This window comes from Bufo bufo, chromosome 2 (assembly GCF_905171765.1).
Source record: "Bufo bufo chromosome 2, aBufBuf1.1, whole genome shotgun sequence".
Lineage (NCBI taxonomy): Eukaryota > Metazoa > Chordata > Amphibia > Anura > Bufonidae > Bufo > Bufo bufo.
In genome coordinates this window covers 638,093,883-638,121,335 of record NC_053390.1, presented here as the reverse complement: position 1 = coordinate 638,121,335, position 27,453 = coordinate 638,093,883, and the positions used below count along the sequence as shown (strand labels likewise).

At 46.1% G+C, this 27,453-nt stretch overlaps 1 protein-coding gene across 4 annotated transcripts in view; it reads left to right on the top strand.

Moving 5' to 3' along the window:
- The window catches only part of INPP4B (inositol polyphosphate-4-phosphatase type II B), a 698,485-nt gene that overhangs the window by 209,075 nt on the left and 461,957 nt on the right, over positions 1–27,453 (top strand). For all 4 annotated transcript variants that reach the window (XR_005776353.1, XM_040418490.1, XM_040418489.1 and 1 more), the window contains one exon: positions 4,350–4,466. Coding sequence is in view for 3 of the 4 variants with exons in the window: in XM_040418490.1 (XP_040274424.1) it covers positions 4,350–4,466 (117 nt within the window). In the remaining variant the exon portion in view is untranslated. The remainder of the gene's footprint in view (positions 1–4,349; positions 4,467–27,453) is intronic.

Sequence of the window (27,453 nt, the reverse complement as noted above, 5' to 3'; positions counted from 1 at the left end):
GGCTTGTGTTGCTGCGTCCTGATGTATGCGGTCCTAATGACATCACCACTCCTGCTCCGGGTCTCACGAGATGACGTCATCATGCGAGACCAAGCACAGGAGGTTGCGTTGATGTAATTGTGGCTTCATGCTCTGTTCTAATGCCTCACAGGCTTGAGGCCTAGCGGCCTGAGGCTTGTGAAGTTGGACGGCCATGAGTGCGCCCCCCTTTATGGGTAGCGAAGTGGTGCCCTAGGCGGATGACTACCCTCGCCTATCCATTGTCCCGGCCCTAATGCAGAGCACGTTACCGCAGGAGGTATAACAGGAGAGGACTATAACTCCCATCATGTCTAAGCCATTAGTGTTTAATATCAGAACACATTACAGGGGGACGTATGAGAAGATGGGATTACAACTCCCAGCATATCCAAGCCGTTATTATGTAATATCAGAGTACATTATAAGAGGAGGTATAAGAAGAGAGGACTACAACTCCCAGCATATCCAGGGTGTTGTTATGTACCCTTATATTACATAATAATGGCCTGGACATGCTGAGAGTTGTAGCTCTCTCTTGTTATATCTCCTCTTGTAATGTACTCTGATATTACATAACAAGCTGGACATGCTGGGAGTTGTAGTCCTCTCCTCATACCTCATCCTGTAATGTACACTGATATTACATAACAGGAGGTATAAGAGGAGAGCACTACAACTCCCAGCACTTCCCTGGCACTTACATTGAATCCTGCACTTCTTCCCATGCATCACTGGTCGTCTTCTGTCAGTTTGCAGAGCAGCACTGTGGTAATGACTTGTGTTATGTGTGCAGGGAGGGGACCTTAAACTGCATTGTAAAGTGCAGCTTTTCAGCTGTCCACCCATTTGCTTCCACGGACATTGAGCAGCAGCACTGAAGCAGGGGGCCCCTTAGACCCTGCCATGCCCACACGTATCTCTAGAATGGGAGTTCCCAACATCTCTCCACCAGCTGAGGCCAGTACTGTCCTCCAAACCCAGGTGGAGAACAGCTCGGCTGTTTTACTCCATTATGTGACTCCCAGGTTGTATACACCAGACAGAGCAGAATGGGGGTTTGGAGATCCCTGTACAGATAGATGCTGGTCCAACCTGTGGAGCTCACACCTATCATATGTATGGCATATCCTGTGGATATGGCATCTTGTGAAGAATGACAGCATGTTTTTTTTTTTAGATTCCACATGAATCCATAAAAATAAAAAATCTCAGTGTGCCTCAGCATTACATAGAAGGACAGGGGGTTACAGTATATGTCAATATCAGGCTATGGGCTTTATGTTCTGCAATACAGCAGTGTGCTTGATGCCTACCAGTTTATTTATATGCCATTCAGGACTATCAGTAGGGGTGTGGGTGCTGAGACCACCAAAGTGGCGTGCCTAGGGTGTTTGGCACCCCACGAATACTTAAAAAAATGGGACCCTCCTAACAGTAGTATTGGCCTCATTGTACAACCTTCACAGTAGTTTTGTCCAGATATGTGCCTCCTCATGGTGGTTATGCCCATATTGTGCCTAATCACGATAGTTATGCCCACACTGTGCCCCTCATGGTATTTATGCCCTCATTGTACAACTTTCACAGTAGTTATACCCACATTGTGCCCCCTTAAAGTACTTAGCCCTTCATTGTGCCCCTTCATAGTAGTTATGCCCTCATTGTGCCCCACCCCCTTGCAGTAGTTATGCCCTCTGTGCCCCTTTCACAGTAGTAATACCCTATTTGTGCCCCTTCACAGTTGTAATGCCCTCTGTGTGCCCCTTCAGAGTAGTTATGCCCTCACTGTGCCCCCATAACAATAGTAATGCCCTCATAACAATAGTAATGCCCTCTGTGTCCCTTCATAGCAGTAATGCCCATTGTGCCCCTTCACTGTAATAATGCCCACTCTGTGCCGTATAACAGTTAAGCCCACCCCTTCACAGTAGTAATGCCCTCTGTGCCCCCTTCACAGTAGTAATGCCATTGAGCTCCCTTCACAGTAGTAATGCTCATTGTGCCCCCTTCACTGTAGTAATGCCCATTGTGCCCCCTTCATTATATTAATGCCCATTGTGCCCCCTTCATAGTAATAATGCTCATTGTGCCCCTTCATAGTAATAATGCTCATTGTGCCCCCTTCATAATTGTAATGCCCATCGTGCCCCTTCACAGTAGTAATGCCCATTGTGCCCCCTTCATGGTAATAATGCCCATTGTCTCCCACTAATAGTAGTAATGCCATCTGTGCCTCCTTTATAGTAGTAATGTCCATTGTGCCCCCTTAATAGTAGTAATGCCCTCTGTGTCCCTTTTATAGTAGTAATGCCCTCTCTGCCCCCATGGTAGTAGTATTGCCCTCTCTGCCCCCTTTATAGTAGTATTGGCCTCTCTGCCCCCTTTATAGTAGAAATTCCTATTGTCCCTCCTCTGTGTTTAAAAAGTAAAACACAGTACCTACTCACCTTGTCCCGCTCCTGAAGCTCAGATCCAGCTCTCCCCTGCACTACAGCACTGTGTGGGAGGAGCACAGGCAGATTCCCGGGCTTCAGGCTCATCCCACACAGGCCGGCAGCGCGATCTGTGCCTGCAGGCTGAATGGAGGAGCAGGGAGCAGAAGGCATCATGCTTCATCATTCAGTGCGCCTGCCTGAAGGAGAGAAGGAGCGCGGGGAGTTGTCAGTGAGTGAAAGGACCGCAGCTCCCCGGCGCTCCAGCAATGAGCACTTCTATCTGTATTAATGGATGTGCTCATTACTTCTGGGCTCTTGCAACCCCCTGAGAGCGGGCACTCGGGGTGGACTGCCCCCCCCTGCCCTAAGCACGCCACTGGACCCCCATAAATGCCAACAACTAATTTTCAGAGACAGTCTTGCCAAATTCAGACTTTCCCAGATTGAAAATGTATGGAGCTTCTGTAAGCCCTGTCCATAAGTGGGCAGTCTTGTAGGATTTTGTGGGCATTCCCGGGGGTTGGACTTACATTCCCTGATTTAACAACTACAATGCTGGTAACTATGTACCCCCCCCCAAAAAAGAAGCTAAAAGCACTCAGCAGAGCCTTGTACCCTTTAAATTTTGCTTGGCTCTCCTTGACTTTCAAACACTACTCACTCCACCCACCGATCAGAAATAAGGAGGCACAACGCGTAGCTGAGTGCTTCTGCTTCTTCAAATTAGCGAATTGTGGGGTCTCAGACCTTTGACCCCCACCGCTCACATTTTCTGACGTCACTATGACACATCAATTTATATATTTTTTTCAAAATGATATTTTTGAATGCAGGAATTATGGCAGCATCTAGTTTTCAGACCAGGGATCAGCAACCTCTGGTACTCTAACTGTTCAGAAACTACATCTACTAGAATGTTTCATTCATTTCTATGAGAGTTAAAAGAACAGCCAAGCATATTTGCATGCTGGGAGTTGTAGTTTCATGACAGCAGGAGTGCCGAAGGTTGCTGATCCCCGCTTTAGACCTTGACCGACACTTTCCATTTGTGATGATGAAGAACTCCCTGTTGTCTACTGTTAATTTACTTTTAAGATCCACATTAGTTCTTCGGTAGATTTTCTCCTGGTTTGATCCCTAGGACTCTGTGTGTAGCATGGTTTGGGCTACTCTCTGAATCATTTCCTGCTGTTCAGGTGAATTAGACGTCCTGACGGATGCAAGAACATTATTAGCTGCACTTTAAAACAGATGTTCTCATTGGATATTTAGGTCAACTGGGTGTTATAGAATCAAGTGAATGGATAAAAGGCAACTGTCAAGAACAAAGTCGAAATATGTACATGAACCTGACAGCAAACCGCGTTTGTGGAAATAGATATCATTGTCAGCTGAATGTTTGACTGTTTGGATGTAATCCCCAAATGCTGCCCTCATTACAGCTGCCTTCATTGGTGTGGCTTAATAAGAATAGTTTCTGGCTGTTCGTACAGATTACAGCTCACGTCCTTTCAAAAGAGACACCAAGCCCTGTGACAGCTGGCCCTAAGGAAACACTTTAAAACAACAGGCTGGCATAGGAAATAAGCAGTTTATTACCACCCACTAAGAACGCTTCTGATAAATGGTGACAGAGGGACATTCACTCCTATACTGAGCATCATAAGACTGTGGTGGCGCCCAAAAGCATCACCATGCCCAGGCGATAACACCAGGAGAGACGGTCGACTCCAGACTTTGGGTGGGGGGGGGTGAACAGAAATTGTTGTTTGAAATTAATATCCAATTTTTTCTCCTTCGCCTTCTTGTCTGCATGCTTGTCTGTCAGATGCTTTCTGTGCTGCCAGCAGCTGCCACCTCATTGAGCTCAGTCTGTCTGCTTGTGCTATACAGGGAACAAGAGATCCACTGTTTTTGACTGGCGTGACGTTTCCCTCGGAGTATCCCATCTACGAAGAAACTAAAATAAAGCTCACGGTGTATGATGTCAAGGATAAGTCTCAAGAAACTGTGAGTATCCCGCTGGCACTTTATTCATTTCTCACTTTTTGCCTGTCTGCATCCACTTCAGAGCTCTCTAGAATGACATTAAAGCTAGAAATGGACAGGGTAAGTGGACTGGATGTGCCATTTTCTATTTGCTGAGCTCCCTAATTACACTTTAAAGTGATAAGTGGAGGTTTTCATGCCTGGCAAATGCTGTTTTGGTCTATGCTCAAAGGCCACAGAGACCGAGCACCAGCTCTTTAAAAATGTATACTCTACATTCATTTTTTATGAACCAAGCCCTTATTTTTGCTGTTGACTGAGGATGCTTTTCTTGAGCTTATCCTTGGGCTTAGAAGGAGAAAGGTTAACTGCACTCGTAGTTAAAGCTCAATGGAGCACATCTCATGCTTTGCTCCGGTCTGAGAACAGGAACAGATGGATTAAATTAAACACTGCAAATAACCTTACAGGAAATATGGCTTGTACAAATGGGCCTCTTCACGGCAATCTGGTAACCTGTTTTATCAATGTTAGCAAATCATTAAGTAAGTACTCAGCCCTCTGAAAACCTGCGTTATATCCACGTGCGTCTTTGGCTGGGTAGCTTTGTCTAGCCATTTATAACTTTGGCTTGTGTTCTAGGAGTATGTCATTGCTGATGAGATCTTCTGTGGCACATTGTTTGCACTGTTTAGACCTTGGACACTCAGTCTGGTTCCTTCTCATATTATTCATTTATTGTGTTTTTGAGTTAATGTGACTATAAGATTTCATTTTTATTTTTTTGGGGGGTTTGCATTTTTCATAACATTTTTGGCTGTTGTTGAGAATTAAATATGCATGAATATGTCTAGGAGCTTTGCCTGACAGTGTGTAATGCTCTGAATGAAGACTTTCTTCTGGGCAAGAGGATGCTGTCTTTTAGTTTTTTACGGCTTTTGTAGTAAGCGTTTGGTCTTAGTTGTAGATGATTGGACAGTGATTATTGTTATACGTAATTACTCTGCAATATATAGAAAATGATTGATGTTTGTCTATAGATTTACAATCACATCTATCTCTTTGCTATTAAATACGGTGTATATGGTCTGGTCCCCATGACACAATCTTGGCAGATGAGTTAAGGCTACTGGTGACAGAGGCAGTTTTGACAAGGTCTTAAAAATATACACCAGCTTGGCTGGTTAAGCACAATGGTTAGCAGTTTATCTCTGATATATGCAAACCGTTCCTGGCAATCTAATTTGTTCAGACCTTAGTTTAATGGTCCAGAATATATTTTTTGCATAATCTATTTTACATGTGTTTTCCAGTGTAACAATATAATGCACACCAATGAATGTGGTACAGATGCAGCAAACATTAACGTGAAATGTTCCATAAGTAGTTGCGATGAACTTTAAATTGACACAGCAAAGGCCACTGAACATGTCAAGTTAGAACATGCCGCAATAGGGTTTTTAATGAGTTAAGTGTCAAGTTAATGTTTGCTATGTCTGCAAATGCAATCTCGGATTTACCTTAATGTAAGGTGGATGACTTAAACCATGGGCATATGATTGTTGCTCATTTAATATGTACATTCCTGACAATAAACAGCTTGAAAAGTGGCTACCACCTTGTTCTCAACATAGACAAAAAAGAGAAAAGAAACAAAGGAAAAGAAGACACAATTATATCAAATTTCTCAGATACAGCCATACCTCAGGGGTAGAGTTCAGAGAAAGAAGCATAGGAGTGGTAGCTATATTGATCATAGATATAATGGACACCTCATGACTGTGAACCTAGTTTGCTGTGAGACCTGATCTGGTGGGTCTGGGGTTTCATTGAAGTTCTTCAAAGGTTATGTGTTCTCCCTAAGCATGTTCTAAGTTTAAATCACTCCATTCTTGGGAACTTTTAGTGGTCCAAATGCTAGAAACTAGAGGTTGTCATTGACAAGTAATCTAAAAAGTAAAAAAAAAGATTTAAAGCTAGCAAAAATCTTGCTGCTGTACTTTGTCATCAAGCTGGTTTTAGGATAGAAAATATGTGATGGCGCTCAGATTTTTTATGAAGAGGAACCTTGTAGCCAGGTTAATGTAAAAATGGCTACATATCCGAGCTATAGAGGAGTTTATGGGGTACTTTCACATTTATTGTGATACAGGTTTTTATGTCGTATTTTGTGTCAGTAGTTTATTAAAATGTAAGGGTAATGATATAGGAAAGCATTCACTTATTTCTTAACTTTTTTTTATCCATTTCTGGTTTTATCTTTAAACACTGCTTCATTATTATGTGTGCTGACCTAATTAGCCTACCTAGTGACCCTTTCAATCTGTAAATATCAAGCTTCCTTTTTTACTTTTAAGGGGGTAATTTAAATGGAGGGTAATTAGGAAAAAAAAAAAGGAAATGATCCCCTTTGTGAAAGGTTCTTCTTCTGCTTATTGTTTTCCTTGCCTTGGATTATTCTGTCACTAGGCAGGCAATGAAGAGTAAAAGTCTATACATTAGTGGAACTGGGTATGAGGAGTGCATGTCAGGTCAATCACTCTTGCACTCCGGGAATGTGATCAGAAGAGACGGCTTTCCAAGTGCATCAGTGCACGGCTCACAACTCTGTCATTGTGCGTGAAAGTACTAACAAAACGAGCGAGGGCTTCTATCAATGTAGAACTTGGTCTGAACATACACCATAATCTCATCTGCTGCTGTATGAAAATGTCCTACTGGTTGATCTCATTTTCCCACCGTTCTTCTATTTGCAACTTAATAATAATCTTTCACCACATATGTTAGTGCCATTCTCGAATTCGGACATATTTTATCACTTTTTGTAGAGCTAGAAATGTGCTAGACCCTTTTTTGATTGAAAAGCTGAAGGTGAACGAGGAGATAGGTCATAAAAGAGCAGAGTGGTATTTCGGGGTAGTTGAAATAGACTTGGCAGTAATAGGGACCACATGATGGGAATAAAGAGCATTACTTGTCTGATCGTTTGCGCTAAATTAGCCACTGTGTATTTGTAGCCTTGCTGTTTTGCTTCATTTGTCAGCCAAAGGAAATAAGGGGTGTATATAAGGAACTGGACAAATTGCATAAATAATTGTCACATTGATTGATGTAACCCATGGTTTCCTGTATCATTCATCATGCATGATGCTATTCATGGTAGATTCTGGACTGCTATATGTGTTTCCAGCAATAACATGACGGGGTATTGGTTATTACCCGCTCGCCCCTCATGATCAGTCACCTACTAACCCTTGACTCACTTACCACAAGCCCCAACCTTCTAAACTGGCCCCGTCAGAACCCCAATAAGACACGGACACCAAGTTGGATTATATCGGCCACAGCAGCGTTTATTGAAAACATATACATGAATAATTAACCTTTTATTTCCACAAAACATCCCCATAGATATAACCAACTTAATTCACCTGAGTAACACGGGGGAGGTCCTGGAAGCCCCAAACCTCGGAATTTTCCCAGTATCCTTTTTGAGCCGACTTGCCCCCAGCCGTTAAGCACCAGCTCAGAGGCACCACTGACGGCTCGCCCAAATTCCGCCACAACCGACCACCAGCCATAGGAGTCCCAGCCCCAACCGTGGGGCCCTCCCATCCTCGTCACCTGAATCTCTCCAACTTCAAGGACCTCCCCCGCCACAGCCGCCGTGACAAAATAAATAACATTTTATTTTACTTATTCATTACACGATCACCCCACTCCGTCCCCTCCCCAACCCCCCCCATCTGACCCAGGCTCTGGAACCTGAACAACAAGGGTGGGTGGGTGGGAGCTCCGTTCTATCCACAAAATGGCCTCCTTCATCCGGGCCCTCACCTATTTACCCCTCGTTCCACCGCCCCCAAACTTAAACTGACCAATCCCTCCCCAGGGCTCCCTCAAACCAGCCCCCCGTCATGGTCGCCTCCCCCAAGGCTGCGCCCCCAGTCCGGCTCTGTCGTTGACGGGGTATTGTTATTACCCGCTCGCCCCTCATGATCAGTCACCTACTAACCCTTGACTCACTTACCACAAGCCCCAACTTCTAAACTGGCCCGTCAGAACCCCAATAAGACACGGACACCAAGTTGGATTATATCGGCCACAGCAGCCGTTTATTGAAAACATATACATGAATATTAACCTTTTATTTCCACAAAACATCCCCATAAGATATAACCAACTTAATTCACCGGAGTAACACGGGGGAGGTCCTGGAAGCCCCAAACCTCGGAATTTTCCCAGTATCCTTTTTGAGCCGACTTGCCCCCAGCCGTTAAGCACCAGCTCAGAGGCACCACTGACGGCTCGCCCAAATTCCGCCACAACGACCACCAGCCATAGGAGTCCAGCCCCAACCGTGGGGCCCTCCCATCCTCGTCACCTGAATCTTCCAACTTCAAGACCTCCCACCGCCATGAACGCCCATGCTTGACACCTTAAGCATGTGCGTCCCTCCACATCCGCAAAGCTGTCTCAATGCCTTCCTGTATTGCCAGACACCACATGTCAATCCCCACTGCGTTCAAATGAACGCCGTCAGACCGCCAAAAAGCTCCAACCCCTTTTTCCAGCTCGGTATGCCGCACTACCACTGCCCATTCCTTGCCATAAACCCGCCTATTGCCCGGTTAGCTTTATCCTAGCCTTGGTTATCCCTTCCACTGAACGCGCCCCCCTCCACACCTTGCGGGGAACAATGTCCGACCAAACGGAAATAAGACCCGGGAACAGCGCCCACAACCGGAGTAGATCGAATTTAACGTCCTTCACCAACTCCCGCAACGGCCGCGCCCCCAAATCGTTGCCCCCCACGTGTATCACCAACACATCCGGCACCCTATCCAACCTCACAAACTTGTGGACCTCAGGTAGCACGCCCCCCCACACCATACCCCTACGCCCAACCATCTTACCACCGCCACCGACCGGTCAATCCCCAACTGTTGTCCATCCGGCCGAACCGCTGCCCGGATGGCTCCCCAGAAAACATAGGAGTGACCCATTATCCAGATCAGCGCTGGTCCGAACTCTGCAACGAAATAACAATAACAAAAGCATACCGTGCGGGATGAGACAGAATACAATGCAATATCACAACCGATCTAGACGAATATATGATCTAAAGCGAATCGATCCCACCTTCCTATCCGCATGGATCACATCCTGCCCCAATCCGCGTCTGGCCGCCTCCGTCGCAGCCCAATTCTGAAAGAATGGCTAGAGTAACCCCCAAGCGCTAAGCCAACTGCCCTAGACACCGCTTGAAGACCGCCGTGAACTGGAAACGGGAAAGGAAAGACCCGTCCGCATGCACTAAGAGAGGGGAATTCATCCCACCACCGCGACCCCGTACTCCCTCAAGCAACATACCGGACACATTGCGCAACCCGGGCCGCAAACAAAACAACCTTCCGACCTCTCCCTTCCACATCAGTTTTGACCGCCTAATACGAAACTCCACCCTGTCCTGAAAAAGGTCTACATCATCCCTAAACAAACCACCCTTGTTCTTAACCGACGGAGAAAACCAACTCGCCCAAACGCAAGGCCCCAAAAAAATGCCAGCGAAAAAGCCAACCGAAACAAACGTAACTCCACGGCGAGGCACAAACGTCGACTTAGTTGATCCCCCAGCCTCAACAGCAAAGCAAAAGACACCGGCCTACGGTCATCCTGCACTGACTGAGAACGCCGCCAACCCTTCAAAAGCCCTCACCACCAGAAAAGACTTGGTGACGTCTGGCAGATTCCTAAGACGAAAACGAAAGCCAATCCTGAAACACAACTATTAATCCTAGCGACAGACACCCCTCCTCTCTACAATGCCCAATGAACAATAGCAAGGGAATCTCAAAGTCATCCGACCACAACAGCCAACCTGGCTTCCAATCCTCCCAGCATTGCCATGCCCTATCATATGTGTCCCACGTACCGGTGCAAGTGAAGCCCGTATGAGACCCGCTACGGTGTCTCCAGAAGTTCCCACAGCCACTCGGGCAGTCCAGCCCGCGCTCCTCTGCCCCCGGGGCCAGCTGGCGGATACGCTCCCACTGTGAACGAGAGAGAGCATCAGCAATACAGTATCAACCCCTGGTACATGTACTGCTACCACCCAAGCATTGAGTGACAAGCACTCCAGCACCAGCCTCTGTAACAGACGCACCACCAACGGTGAGAAGCTGACAACCCGTTAATCGCTTGCACCACCCCCAAGTTGTCACAATGGAAACGAACCTTCTTGTTCCTAAACTCCTCCCCCATAACATTACTCCCACCACAATGGGGAACAATTCCAGCAACGCTAAATTCTTGACCCAGCCTCTCTCCACCCAGGTATCAGGCCAACCCCCCGCACACCACTGCCCCCCACAATAGACCCGAAACCGCCCCCCCTGCCGCGTCAGAGAAAAGGTCAAAATCAAATGAGTCTACCCGCCTCACCCATAACAGACCTCTGCATTATAACCACCCAGAAACGATGCCCAAACTTGCAAATCCGCCCTAAGCTCCTTCCCCAATCTAATAAAATGGTGCGGCGCCGCCCCCACCCCGCCGTTGCCGCCGCCAAACGCCTACTAAATACCCTACCCATGGGGATAATCCTACAGGCGAAATTCAAGCTTCCCCAGGAGTGACTGTAGGCTCCGCAATTGGATTTTCTGCAGTCGCCTCGCCCTGTCGACCTCCATTTTCAAGTCCTCAACCTTGTCCAAGGGCAGCCTACATTCCATCCTCACTGAGTCAATCACTATGCCTAGGAAGCTCAATTCCGTGGTCGGCCCCACCGTTTCCCTGCCGCCAAGGGAACCCCAAAGGAATCAAACAACGCCTCCATCGTGTGCAACAGCAAAGAGCACACCCTGGATCCCGGGGGGCCAATACATAAGAAATCATCCAGATAGTGAATAAGTGATTCACATCCGGAGGAATCCACTACCGCCCATTCTAGAAAAGAACTGAACTTCTCAAATACGCGCAGGACAACGAACACCCCATTGGCAAACAACGATCAACAAAAAACTTACCCTCCCAAAAACATCCCAACAAATGCAGGCTCTCTGGGTGCACCGGCACAACCTAAAAGCTGACTCAATATCTGTTTTCGCCATCAACGCACCCCTCCCCAAACTCCTAACCCACTTCACTGCCGCATCAAACGAGGTATAGACTACCGAGCACAGCGTCGGGTCAATACCATCGTTGACCGACGATCCCATAGGAAAGGATAGATGTTGAATCAGGCGAAACGTATTCGCCTCCTTCTTTGGGACCACCCCCAGAGGCGACACACGCAAGTTCTGCAAAGGTGGTTCCAAAAACGGGCCAGCCATCCTTCCAAGTCTAACTTCCTTCTCTAACTTTTTTTGTCACCACATCAGGGTGCTCCCTAGCCGACTGCAAATTCTTCTTAAGCACACCACAGGCCCCGAAGGAACAAACGGAATTTTAACCCCCCCAAAAACCTTCCCGCAAACAATTGCGCAGCCTCCCTATCCGGATATCTAGCGAGAAACCGGTCCATCTCTCCCAGCCGCACTGGCGTCTCCCCCTTTTCCAGAACTCTCACCCCCCTTCTGTCTTGCCCCTCTAAAACAGCGCGTGGCTCCGTGAGACCCACCACAGGTGGAGCATTCGTGCTTAAAATTGCACTTGGCTCCAAATTTACACCCCCCTTCATTGAATAAAAAACACAACCCCTTCGCAGATGCTGCCGCGAATCCGGATTGTCCCCCTGCCCCTGATTCACTCCGAAAGGGCTGACCCGACCGAACCGGCGCCGTCACTTTGAGCCACAAAGCGATATCCTTGTGGTCCCATTTGATGCTAGGGCGTACCGCCTTCCGCTTCCTAAACTGTTCGTCGTAACGCAGCCAGGCCATACCCCCATACACCCGGTAAGCTTCCCCAATAGCATCGAGGTAACAAAAAAGCGCGGAGCAGCACTCGGCGCCTTCTCCCCTATCACACTGGCCAATATCGCGAACGCTGCAACCAGTTTGGAACGTCCGCGGTATCAGGCGGTGCCTCGCTTCTCCTCGTCCTCCCTCTTACCCTCATCCTTCCGCGCCCTCTCCAAATTGACCTGTCCAAAGGGAGTAAGGAAATATATCCACATACTCCCCTTTCCAAATGCGCTCACCTAACCTCCTGCTTCAAATGTGCCCCCAACGGGCCTTCGAAACAAACATAACTTCCCCTTAGCCTATCGTCTAACCGCATTCCATCCTCCTGATCAGACCCACCTACCTGCGTCTGAACGGACGCCGAAGTCCCACATGAAACCACCGTGGGTGCACTCGAAGCTGGCGGCCCCCCAGCGACCGCCCCCCCACCCCACGCCGGCAATGGCCCTGACGCTACCGCCCCCGCCGACGCCACCCCCCAAGCCCCCCACCGGTAACACGGATTCCCTGCCGCCCCCAATTTGCTAACAACCCCACCAAACCCCCCAAGAGCTGGCCCAGTCCCTTACTCAAATCCGACTGAGACCCCCCAGCCCCCCCAGACACTAACTGACATAAAGGTCCCAAGGTGCCTCACCTGGCTGCCTGGGTGCTGTGACCCCATCAGCCGAAGGTCCTGACTCCCGCCGCTCGTCCTCTGAGACGGTCCTGGCACAGCGAGCTCCCACGGATGTCCCCTGGCCGGGCTGGGGCCAGGGACGCGATCTTCCGGATCTTCTCTGGAAACGACTTGCCCAGCGACGACCTCCTCCTCGACTTGCCTGGCCGCCGAGGGCCTGCTGCCAAGGTCCGCAGCAGCCCCGCGCCCTCTGGAACACTGCTCTGGCTGAGGGGCCTCATCCACATCAGGATCCTGGAGAGAGCCCGCCGTTCCTGGTCCCCGACCACAAGGTGGCGCTTGCTGCGCTGCTGAAGAGGCCTACTGAGGCCTGCCTGAGGGCTCCGCCTCCTGGCTGGATTCCTTCCACGTCTGGACGCCGGGAAGGAGCTGCACCCGGCGCCTGCAGGCGTGAAGGGTCCTGAAAAGCAGGGCTCCGTCTGCGGCGCTGAGCCCTAGGGGAGGCCATATCTGGGCTGAGCGCGCCGGCGGCCGGGCCCGCCGCGGCCGGGATGCCCGTGGCTGAGGCGAAGCGGGAGCCTCAGCCGCCCCTCTGAGCAGCTGCTGGACCTGCTCCTGGAGCCAGCCGGGTCCCCGAGCAGCTGCTGCCGACCTGAGATCCGACAGGAGTGATTCTACGTCCATGATAAATGTAAGTGCGCACGGAGTGTAGGTGTATACAGCTCCGTTCTATCCACAAAATGGCCTCCTTCATCCCGGGCCCTCACCTATTTAACCCCTCGTTCCACCGCCCCCATAACTTAAACTGACCAATCCCTCCCCAGGGGCTCCCTCAAACCAGCCCCCCGTCATGGTCGCCTCCCCCCAAGGCTGCGCCCCCAGTCCGGCTCTGTCTTTAGCATGGCTGACATTATGACACTGTATGGTTTGGCACTGGTACACATCAAATAAGGTAGCAATTCCAATTAAACTCCTTGTATAGAAGAACAATGATCTATTCATAACATTAATCTGCTTTATAATTATTTTACTCTCATTATCATACTTTTCTTGAGAGATTTACTGTGTTTCTTGTGCTAGGGAAGGAAAACATTTGGGGTCATTTATCGAACTGGTGTAAAAGTAGAACTGGCTTAGTGGCCCATAGCAACCAATCAGATTTCACCTTTCATTTCGCAAAGGAGCTGTGAAAAATGAAAGGTGGAATCTGATTGGTTGCCATAGGCAACTAAGCCAGTTCTACTTTACACCAGTTTGATAAATGACCCCAATTGTGTCTCATTGGGGTTTATTCACACTAGCGATTGCATTTTCGCTAAACAGAATCTATAAGAATTGATCTGCATACTGTTAATCTGTCTTCTCACTCCTGGAGTGTTAGAGCTGACAGTAAAGATATGTCCTTCTTCAACTATCCTCTTGGCTCAATGTGTCCCGAGATAAGAACAATGATTGCAAGGTATTCTTTCACAAGATGTGTCTGGTATACGTGCAGACCCAAAGTGTTTAAAATGTGAATTGTAGTCCTCTATGCTGAAGATTGACTCAGTAGAAAGTCTCACAAAAGCACAGTCGGCACTCGTGCACGTGTCCAGGGTCGGCGTCCCGCTTACAAATACAAGGATGGGACCGGCACTCGCAAGATGGATGCATTTCTCATGTGTTTATTGCCACATCAGAAGAAGATGAAGCGTTTCGACTCTACAATCGAGTCTTTCTCAAACAGGTAAATGTATGAAACAGCGGAAATTAAATAGCCCGCCGGTTCTGACGTCACAAGCTATAGTGCTTGTGAATATTTTTGTTCACACTTTGACAAGCTGACGTCACGGCTTGTGACGTCAGAACCGGTGGGCTATTTAATTTCCGCTGTTTCATACATTTACTTGTTTGAGAGAGACTCAATTGTAGATTTGAAACGCGTCATCTTCTTCTGATGTGGCAATAAACAGATAAGAATTGCATCCATCTTGTGAGTGCTTTTCCCATTCTTGTATTTGTGTATGTATCAGTAGAATGTCCTGTGAGCCCCCATCCAGTCTGTTCTCAGCAGTGAGAAGAGACAGAAGAATGTAAGGGCTTTTATCTCCTCGTTTTAGGGATCAACAGGGGTCTCAGCACTCTGACCCCTGCTACTCAGAACCTTTGATATGTCATGATGACATAACATTTTTTTTAAAGTACTGTTAGACTTTAAACCAAAGATAGAGGTTAACACATCTGTGTATTCCAGTTTTACTGCTGATGATGGTGCAGAAGTAAGTCTGAGGGAAACATAACATGCTGAAGGCTCAATCTATGAAACACTAATATATGTAGTAAAAAGATAAATGTATCATTGATAATGGTTTCTGGTGCCACTAAAAACCTAAGAGTTCAGGTAGTAAGCACTGTTTACACTGGTGTCATGGCTTTAATTAATTAGCGGATTCCATTGACTTCTATTTTTTTGTTACTGGGTCGAATAGTTCAGCAGACTATGCTATTTTGCCCATCAGTGGAATGGAGTTGAACTGAACCTATAGACCTTTTCCTTGCTGGAGTTCAGATAGCTGATATGTGCAGTCTTTCCAATTTTTTGCTGTTCTGTTGTCCACCTGTGACCTGATGGGAACATTATGGTCACCGGTGGCCTGCTTTAATAATAAGTACACTACAGACCAAAAGTTTGGACACACCTTCTCATTCAAAGAGTTTTCTTTATTTTCATGACTATGAAGGCTTCAAAACTATGAATTAACACATGTGGAATTATATACATAACAAACAAGTGTGAAACAACTGAAAATATGTCATATTCTAGGTTCTTCAAAGTAGCCACCTTTTGCTTTGATTACTGCTTTGCACACTTTTGGCATTCTCTTGATGAGCTTCAAGAGGTAGTCCCCTGAAATGGTCTTCCAACAGTCTTGAAGGAGTTCCCATAGATGCCTAGCACTTGTTGGCCCTTTTGCCTTCACTCTGCGGTCCAGCTCACCCCAAACCATCTCGATTGGGTTCAGGTCCGGTGACTGTGGAGGCCAGGTCATCTGGCGCAGCACCCCATCACTCTCCTTCATGGTCAAATAGCCCTTACTTCAAAGTTTTCCCAATTTTTCGGCTGACTGACTGACCTTCATTTCTTAAAGTAATGATGGCCACTTGTTTTTCTTTACTTAGCTGCTTTTTTCTTGCCATAATACAAATTCTAACAGTCTATTCAGTAGGACTATCAGCTGTGTATCCACCTGACTTCTCCTCAACGCAACTGATGGTCCAAACCCCATTTATAAGGCAAGAAATCCCACCTATTAAACCTGACAGGGCACACCTGTGAAGTGAAAACCATTTCAGGGGACTACCTCTTGAAGCTCATCAAGAGAATGCCAAGAGTGTGCAAAGCAGTAATCAAAGCAAAAGGTGGCTACTTTGAAGAACCTAGACTATGACATATTTTCAGTTGTTTCACACTTGTTTGTTATGTATATAATTCCACATGTGTTAATTCATAGTTTTGATGCCTTCAGTGTGAATCTACAATTTTCATAGTCATGAAAATAAAGAAAACTCTTTGAATGAGAAGGGGTGTCCAAACTTTTGGTCTGTACTGTACATGTTCACTGAATCAATCCTACATGGTTATAGCAAAGCCTGTGTATCTCTGTGCTGGCCAGTAGATCCAGCACTTGTAGTAAAAACAATCTTGCTTTATTAGGATTCCAGTAAAACTAACGTTCAAAACGTGTTTCAAACCGTGCAAACCTGGTGAACAAGAACCCACAAGGTTAGAAGTGCGATGGAGTAATATGGACCACCCTTTACTGTAACTTTAATGGAATCTTAAGCAAGATTGTATTTTTTTACTACAAACCCTGAATCTACTTGGATTTTGGTGGTCTGCCTTGCCTGGTGAGCACAGCTCTTTATTGTGAAAACCTCTTCAAACAACTCCCCAGAACTTCTCTTCATGAACTCTTTGTGTATGGGCATAACTCCTAGAGAAGCAGTCATAGCAGCAGATAAGGGGCTCTGCAAGTAAAAGGGGAGGGCACGCCCACTCAGATAAGAGGTGCATTAGTGGGTGAATGGAAGTAAGTGTTGAAAATTGAATGCAGATTGCTTTTAGTGTTCTGAACTCTTTTAATGAAGATGGAGGCCACGATGGAGTGATGGCCATTTCATTTGCTCTGGATTCGATATTGTTGTGATCAGCTATCAATATATGTTATAGGCTGTAATTCTGGGTGTGGCCACTGGGTTTTGGAGGGGCCTGTTTGCCAGCCTTTTGCCTCAGGATTATGGCCCATATACTAAAACTTTGAAGGAGAAGGTAGACCGGCCGCACAGCCTAAATCTGAGGAACTGTTTTGAGCAGAAAAGCCATGCTTGCGGTCGGTCAAATGTGACTTCCATGTAATTCGGGAACCCTTTCTCTGATCTGGGTGATTTCTGAATATGTTGTTTGCCCAGATCAGAGTTATCCAGGGATGTATAATTTATGGGGATATGTGGGGCTTTGGGGTGTTTTCTGTGTTTTGAGGAAAAATGTGTGTTTTCTGCCTGTGAGGGATTAAGTTAGCCGATTGTGTTTGGTAATTATATCACAGACAGAGCCCATTGTGTTTGTTAATTGTATTATAGGCAGAGCCCATTGTGTTTGTTTATTATATCACAGGCAAAGGGGGGGTTGTGTACAATTTCTGGGAGGGTTTCCATACTGTAAATGCATGTGATTGGCTAATGTAAAAACTGTTTCAGTCTTTCACAAGGTCCCCAAGGGAGTGTCCCTTGCTGGAAGACCTGCATAAAAGGCTGACATGTAGTCCCATTAAAGAGTTCCTGTTTTACACTCAACATAGAGCCTTGTCTCATGTGTGTGGGGAAAAGGCTGCATCTACACTAGGAAATGCTATACGCTGTATACTCCCCTGGCTATAATCCCTGAGCTCTTTTAAGAGCTTGTTCCTGCATCGCTTTCTGAAGAAATAGATGTTCACCCACTGGAACCTGGAAGCCTTGTCGTAGTTCCAGGGTGGGTAGAAGACGGCAAGATCCCAACCAAGCTGTGGCTGTTCATGGGGTCGGCAGTGCTTACGGTGTCAAGTGGAGTGCTTGGAGCCCTCGGGAAGCACTAGGAGCATCCATAAATGGAGATACCCAGTCAGGGTGCCAGAAGCTTTGTTACACTGGGGTTATCAATCTTCTAGAAATCCCTTCCTCCCTACTATTATCTTCTAAGGTCTTTGTTAGGATTCTGTACTTATTTTTCTTTTCAGCCTTTAAGTGCAGAAAGTGAGAAATAGACCAACTTTAGCATGCCTATTTTCAACACAACATTAAGTGTTAGGTCTAATAACTTCCATCAATTTCAATGGCAGTTAAGTACAAGTCACTGTTTTCTTTTTCAAATAAGGTTAGTGTTCAACAAAAAGCAGAATTTAAAAGAAGTTTGTGTCTATGTGTAAGGAAGAAAATAGAGCTATGTAAATCATTCTGCTTTCTAAACTGCATGGTGCCATTTTTTTTTTAATGTTTTGTAAAATTATGGAGCAGTCTCAGCATGTTTAAATATTGGTTTATTTTTTTCTTTCTGGGGATGGATTTCATCTTGAAAGTATTCTATTTTTCTTCATATTAAAAGGTAGCACAAGTTGAATGTGCAGGGTCTTGTAGTAAATCAGTGTGTCACAGTGACTAATCATTGAGGCTGCGTACAGCGCCTGATAAATGGCTACAACACCATGCGATGACTTAATTGTGCCATGAGAAAGAGTCCTAAGAATCTGAGCTGTAGGGACTGCTCTGTGCCGTTTGCTGTGTGCTTTGAATACAGCCATTTATTGTACTTGTGTGCTTTGCCTTAATTTCAGAGACATTACCAGGAGCGTATTACTGTCTGAGTTACCCAGCCATCCCATTCATGTTACAGAGAGAGATTTTATATACTACGACACTAAATAAAAAGCAGCACAAACACTCAACATTATATACTGCATCACTGTGATTTCCCTTCACTAGGACTTAGGGTTTCTATTTAAACTTTTACTCTTGGCACTGCTTGTAAGCAGGAATCCTTCTCCTAGAATCAGCCAAACCCAGCTTCAACTGCCAGGTAATCAGACAATGATCTATCAGTCTACCAAATAATTTCCACACTTCCAATGAATTGTTTTAGATACAATCCCACCAACCTTTTGCAATTGACATTATTGTAAGTGAGCAGGAAGGTTTATTCCAGCTTTATCTGGTGGTCATATCTATCAGTCGAGTGAAAACATTTCCATATCTCCAGTGAGATGTTGGCTTAGAGCTAAAGCTTAGCATTTTGCAAAGTGATCTCAGCATTGTATGTGACAACCCTGAAGCCCCATTGAATGGCTCTTGTGCTGATTGTTCTTCCACAATGTTTGGAACTGTGTAGTAAGAGTTATGGCCAAGTACAGAATATTTTTATGAACTATGATCTTCAGAACTCTTTAGGCTTGAGTTATTAATCCATTTCATGGCTGAGATGTTGTTGCTCCTAGACATTTCTACTTCATAATAATAGCACGGTTGATTAAGGCATATATAGCAGGGCAGAAATTTGACAAAGTGACTTGAAGAAAAGGTGGCAGCATATGACATTACATGTTAAAAGTAAGTGTGCTCTTCAGTATAATCTATCCTACTGCTAATGTATGCCAAGAATCTAAAGATATAATCCAACCACAGTCCTCCAAGGGTGCACGGCAAATATTAGTCTGGATGCAATAATGAAAAACAAATCAAAAACCTGCACTACCTTGTGGGATTTAAAATCCAATGTTCATCATGTTGAACTGAAAATGCAGACATATTCAATGGAGAGTGCCTACATGTTTCAAACTGACATGGATAATAATTATAAAAATGATTGGACTTAAAAGGGTTTTCCAGTTTAATACTGATGACCTATCCTCTGGATAGACCATCAGTATCTAATTGGTGGGGGTCCAACATCCTGGACCTCAGCCGATCAGCTGTTTGAGAAGACACTGGCACTTCTATGAGCACCGTGGCCTTCTCCATGCTTACCAAGCACATCACCGTACATAGTATAGTGGCTGTGCTTGGTATCACAGCTTAGCTTCACTTCTGTGGGGCTGAGCTGCACCTAGGCCTTGTGACCGATGAACATGTCGTCACTGACCTAGAAAAAACTGAGAGAAGGCCGCAGGGTTACTGCGAGTGCCACTGCCTTCTCAAACTGCTGATCGGTAAAGGTCCTGGATGTCGAACCTCAACGATCAGATACTGATGATATATCCAAAGGATAGGTCATTAGTATCAAAATCTCAGAAAACCCCTTTAGAGGAGTAAAGGATTTGTTCGCTTGCGAACACATGCGGGCTGCCATCTTTAGTAAGGTAGACTCACCCGTCCGGCGATGCACAGGTAAGCCCTTGCCTGTGCTGGGAGCCGGTCTGAAATCAAATGTAGTCACCGGGAGCAGGCAGTTCTGAGAACAGCCGCCGGGGGCCTTCATTGGGCTGTTCTCGGAACTGCCTGTTCCCGGTGACTGCATTTGATTTCAGACCGGCTCCCGGCACAGGCACAGGTTAAAGCATACCTGTGCATCGCCGGACGGGTGAGTCTACCTTACTAAAGATGGCAGCCCGCATGTGTTTGCTGGCGAACACTGCGAACTGACCATCACTGCTCCCTGGATCCAGGGCCGGCCTTAGGTGTTCAGGCGCCCTGTGCGAGCTAACCTTGTGGCGCCCCCCCCCCAAAAAACAAAACAAAAAAACACTGCTTGTTGCTGGCATCATGGCATAAGCTGGCTGACTATCCAACCAAGTAGTTACCAGCCCGCACACCCCAAAGGCCCGTGTAATGTTATACTTCCCTACTTCGTGAGATTTCCCTACCCTCGTCACTTCCGGTCGCACCGGACATGACGTGAGGAGGTGTGCAGCGCCGCGCAGGCGCACAACGACAGGTTAGGGAAATTTCACAGCACAGTGCGCATGCGCTGGGAGCCTCGCCGGCGGTTAGGGTAGGGAAAAACTATGGGCCAGTGCGCAGGCGCAGTGATCGGATGGATGTTCTCAGCTGGACACCGGCCGACACTGCGCATGCACCGGGAGCCTCACCGGCAATTAGGGAAGGGAAAAGTTACGTACGGGCCAGTGCTTTTTCCCTACCCTAACCGCTGGTGAGGCTCCCAGCGCATGCGCAGTGTCGGCTGGTGTCCAGCTGAGAACATCCATCCGATCACCGCGCCTGTGCACTGGCCCATAATTCCCCCCAGTATAATAAACATTGGTGGCGCAGTGCGCACCCCCAACACCCCAGTATAATAAACATTGGTGGGGCAGTGCGCCCCCCCAACACCCCAGTATAATAAACATTGGTGGGGCAGTGCGCCCCCCCAATATAATAAACATTGGCACAGTGCGCCCCCCCAATATAATAAACATTGGCACAGTGCGCCCCCCCCAGTATAATAAACATTGGTGGTGCATTGCGCCCCCCCAACACCCCAGTATAATAAACATTGGTGGCGCAGTGCGCCCCCCCATATAATAAACATTGGTGGCGCAATATAATAAACATTGGTGGTGCAGTGCGCCCCCCCTCAATATAATAAACATTGGTGGTGCAGTGGGCAGTGCCAATGAGGGTTAAAAAATAAAAAAATAATTAACTCACCTCCTCCAATTGATCGTCTCCTGTTCTTTCTTCAGGACCTGTGGTGACATCACTGTGCTCATCACATGATACATCACCATGGTAATGGACCATGTGATGGAGCTCAGTAACGTCACCACAGGTCCTGAAGAAAGAACAGGAGACCGGCAGCTGCGCGATCAACTGGAGGAGGTGAGTTAATTTTTTTTATTATTTTTTAACCCTCATTGGCACTTCCCACTGAGCCACCAATGTTTCTTATACTGGGGTGTTGGGGGGGGGGGCGCACTGTGCCACCAACGTTTCTTATACAAATACAGGAGGCGGGTGCCGGAATCAAATAGCCGGCACCCGACCTTTGTGACAGGGAGCTGCGATCAGCGACAGTTTACCCCTCAGGTACCGCACCTGAAGGGTTAACTCAACTGCAGCTGATCGCAGCTCCCTGTCACAGAGGTCGGGTGCCGATTGATTCCAGCACCCGCCTCCTGTATTTGTATTACAGGTCAGTTATAATAAACATTGGTGGCGCAGTGGCCACAGCCCCTCCCCTCCTCCTCCCGTCTCTCTTCTTTTTGGCAGCGGCGGGGGCAGCAGCACAGGGGGAGGGAGAGACTCCTCCTCCACTGCGCTGCTGAATAGAACATCGGCGGCGGGGCAGAAAACGATCATCTCCAGCCCTGGCTCATCTCAGTGCCTGCCCCGCCCCGAGAGAGAACACAAGTGCCGCCTCGCCTGCCTCAGCTGTCGGCCGCCCGGCGCCCCTGTTGCTATCGCCCCCTTTGCGGCCGCACAGACCGCACACCCCAAAGGCCGGCCCTGCCTGGATCAACGATCCCTCTCTAGTAGCTATAGCCTGTAATATTATTACACTCCAGAAATACATACTGGCCCCTCTTGAATTCCTTTATTGTACTCACCATCACCACCTCCTCAGGCAGAGAGTTCCATGGTCTCACTGCTCTTACCGTAAAGAATCCTTTTCTATGTTTGTGTACAAACCTTCTTTCCTCCAGACGCAGAAGATGTCCCCTCATCACAGTCACAGTCCTGGGGATAAATAGATGATGGGAGAGCTCTCTGTACTGACCCCTGATATATTTATACATAGTAATTAGATCTCCCCTCAGTCGTCCGTGCAACCCATTATCTTATTGGCCTTGGCAGCAGCTGCCGGACACTGGTTTCTACAGCTTAGTTTGCAGTTCACTAAATTCCTAGGTCCTTTACCTTGTCAGTGTTGGGCCTCATGCACACGACCATTCCGTTTTTTGCGGTCTGCAAACCGCGGATCCGCAAAAAACGGAAGCGACCCGTGTGCTTCCTGCAATTTGCGGAACAGAACGGGCGGCCCATTGTAGAAATGCCTATTCTTGTCCGCAAAATGGACAAGAATAGGACATGCTATATTTTTTTGGCGGGGCCATGGAACGGAGCAACGGATGCGGACAGCACACGGAGTACTGTCCGCATCTTTTGCTGCCCCATTGAAGTAAATGGGTCCGCACCCGATCTGCAAAAAATGCCGCTCGGATGCGGACCACAACAACGGTTATGTGCATGAGGCCTTACCCAGTGTTTTACCATTCAGTATGTACGGGTGATTTGCATTATTCCTTCCCATGTGCATAACTTTACATTTGTCAGTGTTAAACCTCATCTGCCACTTCTCTGCCCAAGCCTCCAATCTATCCCTCTGTAGTAGTATACTGTCCTCTTCAGTGTAAATTACTTTACACAGTTTAGTGTCATCTGCAAAAATTGATATTTTACTATGCAAGCCTTCTACAAGATCATTAATAAATATATTGAAGAGAATAGGGCCCAATACTGACCCCTGAGGTACCCCACTAGTGACAGTGACCCAATCTGAGTGTGTACCGTTAATAACCACCCTCTGTTTTCTATCATTGAGCCAGTTACTTACCCACTTACAGATGTTTTCTCCCAGTCCGAGCATTCTCATTTTATATACTAACCTTTTATGCGGTACAGTGTCAAATGCTTTGGAGAAGTCCAGATACACGACATCCATTGATTCGCCGCTGTCAAGTCTAGAACTTACCTCCTCATAGAAACTGATTAAATTAGTTTGACATGGCCGATCCCTCATGAAGCCATGCTGATATGGCATTATTTGCTTATTTCCATTGAGGTGCTCCAAGATAGCATCTCTTAGAAAACCTTCAAGCAGTTTACCCACAACAGATGTTAAACTTACCGGCCTATAGTTTCCATGTAAAGGGGACTTTACTTTAGCTGAAAAATGCTGGTATAAAGATTTCTCTAAAGTTATTTCCAACTGAATCCTAGATTTCATGCATTCTTGCCTCAATGAATAAATGAAGGCCGTTTACTATTTTTTAGCATCTGTTGTCACTTGATGGGACATGTGACACTGCAGTGTGGTTCTCGGGACATTGATTAGCTACAGTGTTCATTTTAGAACATCCCAGCCTGTCATAAGAAATGATCAAAGTCACATTTGTCTGAGGAAACAGATTATGATCATTTGTCTATTATGTCTGTGATTTCTGATGTTCTATAATGAACACCACATGTCACCTATAATGCTCAGTGATATTTTTTGAGCTGGGTTCAAGTATTTCACGCATGTATTTTGTACACCACCACAAGAAAACAAGGGAAAATAAGGGACCAACACAGATTCCATCAGGTACGAATCTGATGACAGATGCCCTTTAAGGAGTAGAGTCCGACACACATTTGCTGACACTCTTGGGCCCCTTGCAAACGAGCGTTCCTTCCGCAGCGAGTCCGCATCGCAGCACCCAGCCTGACCTCCCATCGCTGCCGGCAGTCACATAGCATTATATTGATTTATGATGCTATGTAACCCTTACAGTTCTTGAATGTACTGGATAACACTGGTAAATTGCTGCCAGTGTTATCCAATACATTCCAGAACTGTAAGGGTTTCATAGCATCATAAATCAATATAATGCTATGTGAATCCCGTCAGTGCTGGGAGGTCAGGCCGGGAGCTGCGATGCGGACTCGCTGCGGGAGGAACGCTCGTCTGCAAGGGGCCTTAAAAGATACTGGTTCTCTATGTTGTTGATGTAAGGAGTCTAACGATCAATACCCCTAGGGGAAAATGTGGAAATTAGCTTTCCTGTGCCTCCAGTAGGTAGCTTACCTGGTAAGTCAATATCTGAAACATTACAGAGCCTTGAAACATGACTAGGGATCTCAGACGCCCATCTGTGGACAGCACCTTTCCGGTTGGTGGTGTGAGATATCTTTGATACAGCTCTTGGAAGGTACTCGCTTTGCTTGCAGGGATCCAACTGCAGCTGGTATGGGGAGGCAATGTTCCTGGGGAAATATGCAAACTAGATCTCCACCAGAAGGAAGAAAACTCTCAAAATTCAGAAACCAGTACCTTCAAGAGCTGCCTCAAAGACATCTCACTCAGCCAACCAGAACCCTACTGATTAATGTGTCTACATGTTATGTGTCATTGCTTCTCTTTGTTCAACTCTCTGTGTGAAGCTGTCGGTAGTATCACAGTTATACAAAACACAGAAATGGCAGCAATTTTCTTCTTCTAAAATTTAGCTATTATGTGGGTAAAATGACAATAGATTCACTTTAGTCTTTTCTTAACACAAACTGACCATTTCCAACTCTTTTGAATGCAACACAATATGAAAATGGTAAATTATGGAAGAGGTGGAAAGAAAATCTGGAAGTACCTGAAGGGTACATGATGAAGTATGTTTAAGTAGGATGACAGTGATTTTCAGGATTATCTTGTCTACCATTAGCTGTAAAAAGCTGGGTATTTTGGAGCTTGCAACACAAAGCTACAAATTCCACAGATGGTCTCCATACGACATTTACTGATCTATTTTTATGTATCCTGTAAAGAAATTTTGTCAACCAAATTACGAAAAATTTGAAGTTGGAGGCTTTTTGTCATTCTTTTTAAACACCAGCCATATAGATTGCAAGAAAATAAATATAGGAAATAGCAGAGAAACCTGCCTAATTGTAATTGTTTGCAGTGTGCACATAACTCACATCGAAGTGGATCTAACATCCTTGCCTTCACTATGAAATAAAGAATAGGCAATAGAAAGAGGTCATATTGGAGTAATGCTAGAAATTGATAACTCATTGTACTTGCCAGTTTTAGCCAACTGCATAAAAAGCATAGTGCTCTACACTTATTAGCATGCAAAAAGAGAACGAGGAATGTCTATCAAATGTTTTATGTCACTATTTTGGCCAAAAAAGTTGCAAATGATGGCATACTCAATATTGGTGCTATAATATGTAACTGTTCACTTCTTTTCTTATTTTTCCAAAGTGCCAAGAAAAGTAAGTGGGGTTTACTGGGAGAAGACATGGTGTAAATGATAGTTCCAATCTACACCAGATTATTGATGGCATAGATTTAATCTTCTGGCGCACAGACTGCCTGGAGATGTGCCAAGTGTATTAGGAGGCCTGTGCCTCTTAATGAATGTGGCACCTTATATCAAGACTGACATTTCTAATGCCAGTCTTAGTTTAGCTTCCCCAATCTCAGTTTATTTCTGAACCATGACTGATATCAGATATGTAGAATCTAGCAATTCTAGTCCACCACATCCCAGACTCGAGGATTTTACACTAACATATTTGCTACAGAATTTGGTTTCAGATGTTCAGAGATCGTCTGTTGCATTCCTTTGGTAGAGGTTACTATTGTTATAATGGATTTTAAAGCATTAGACCAGCTGTTCACACACATCGGCTATCATATCGCTGCTATGCTGAACAGATATCCCAAGAAATCATGAAATGACTTACTGTTTTATTATTTATGGAAAAGAAGTAGAAAAATGTTATTAAACCATGTTACTACTTAAGCCTCATGGACATGACCGTATCCGTTTTGTGGTCCATGTGCCATCCACATTTTTTTGCAGACTTAATGACTTCAATGGGTCCGTGGTCCGCATTTTGATGACCCATATGCTTTCCACATTCATTTGGTCCGTTCCACAAAAAAGTAGAACATGTTCTATACTTGGCCACAACTTGCAGACCACGGACCCATTGTAGTCAGAGGGTGCGCAACAAATGTGGATGCAACACAGACAGTATCCATATATTGCATATTCGCAATATGTCAACCGAAAAATACATATAATTGTGTGCTTATATCCTTTGCTAATCTCTCCTCCAGTATTTCACTGAAGGTTTAGTGACCAGTAAAGCTACTTTCACACTTGAGGCAGAGTGATCCGGCAAGCAGTTCCGTCGCCGGAACTGCCTGCTGGATCCGGCAAAACGTATGCCAACTGATGGCAGAATAAAATGCCTGATCAGTCAGAAAAATGCATTGAAATGCCGGTGTCATCCGACAAAACGGATCCAGCATTTATTTTTTTCACATTTTTTTCAGTCTGCGCAGAATGGAAGGACGGGTCCGGCATTCCGGTATTTTGAATGCCGAATCCAGCTCTAATAGATTCATATGGAAAAAAATTCAGGCAAGTCTTCATTTTTTGGGCCGGAGATAAAACCGTAGCATGCTGCGGTTTTATCTTTTGCCAGATCAGTCAAAATGACTGAACTGAAGACATCCTGATGCAAACTGAACGGATTACTATCCATTCAGAATGCATGGGGATAAAACTGATCAGTTCTTTTCCGGTATAGAGCCCCTAGGACGGAACTCTATGCTGGAAAAGAAAAACGCTAGTGTAAAAGTATACTAAGGCTGAGTTCACACTTCAGTTATTTGGTCAGAATGGCTTTCGAATTTAGGGGATTTGTCCAGAGGTCTGAATTCATTTTAGGGTCTGATAATTCTGGGGTCTTACACCATCTT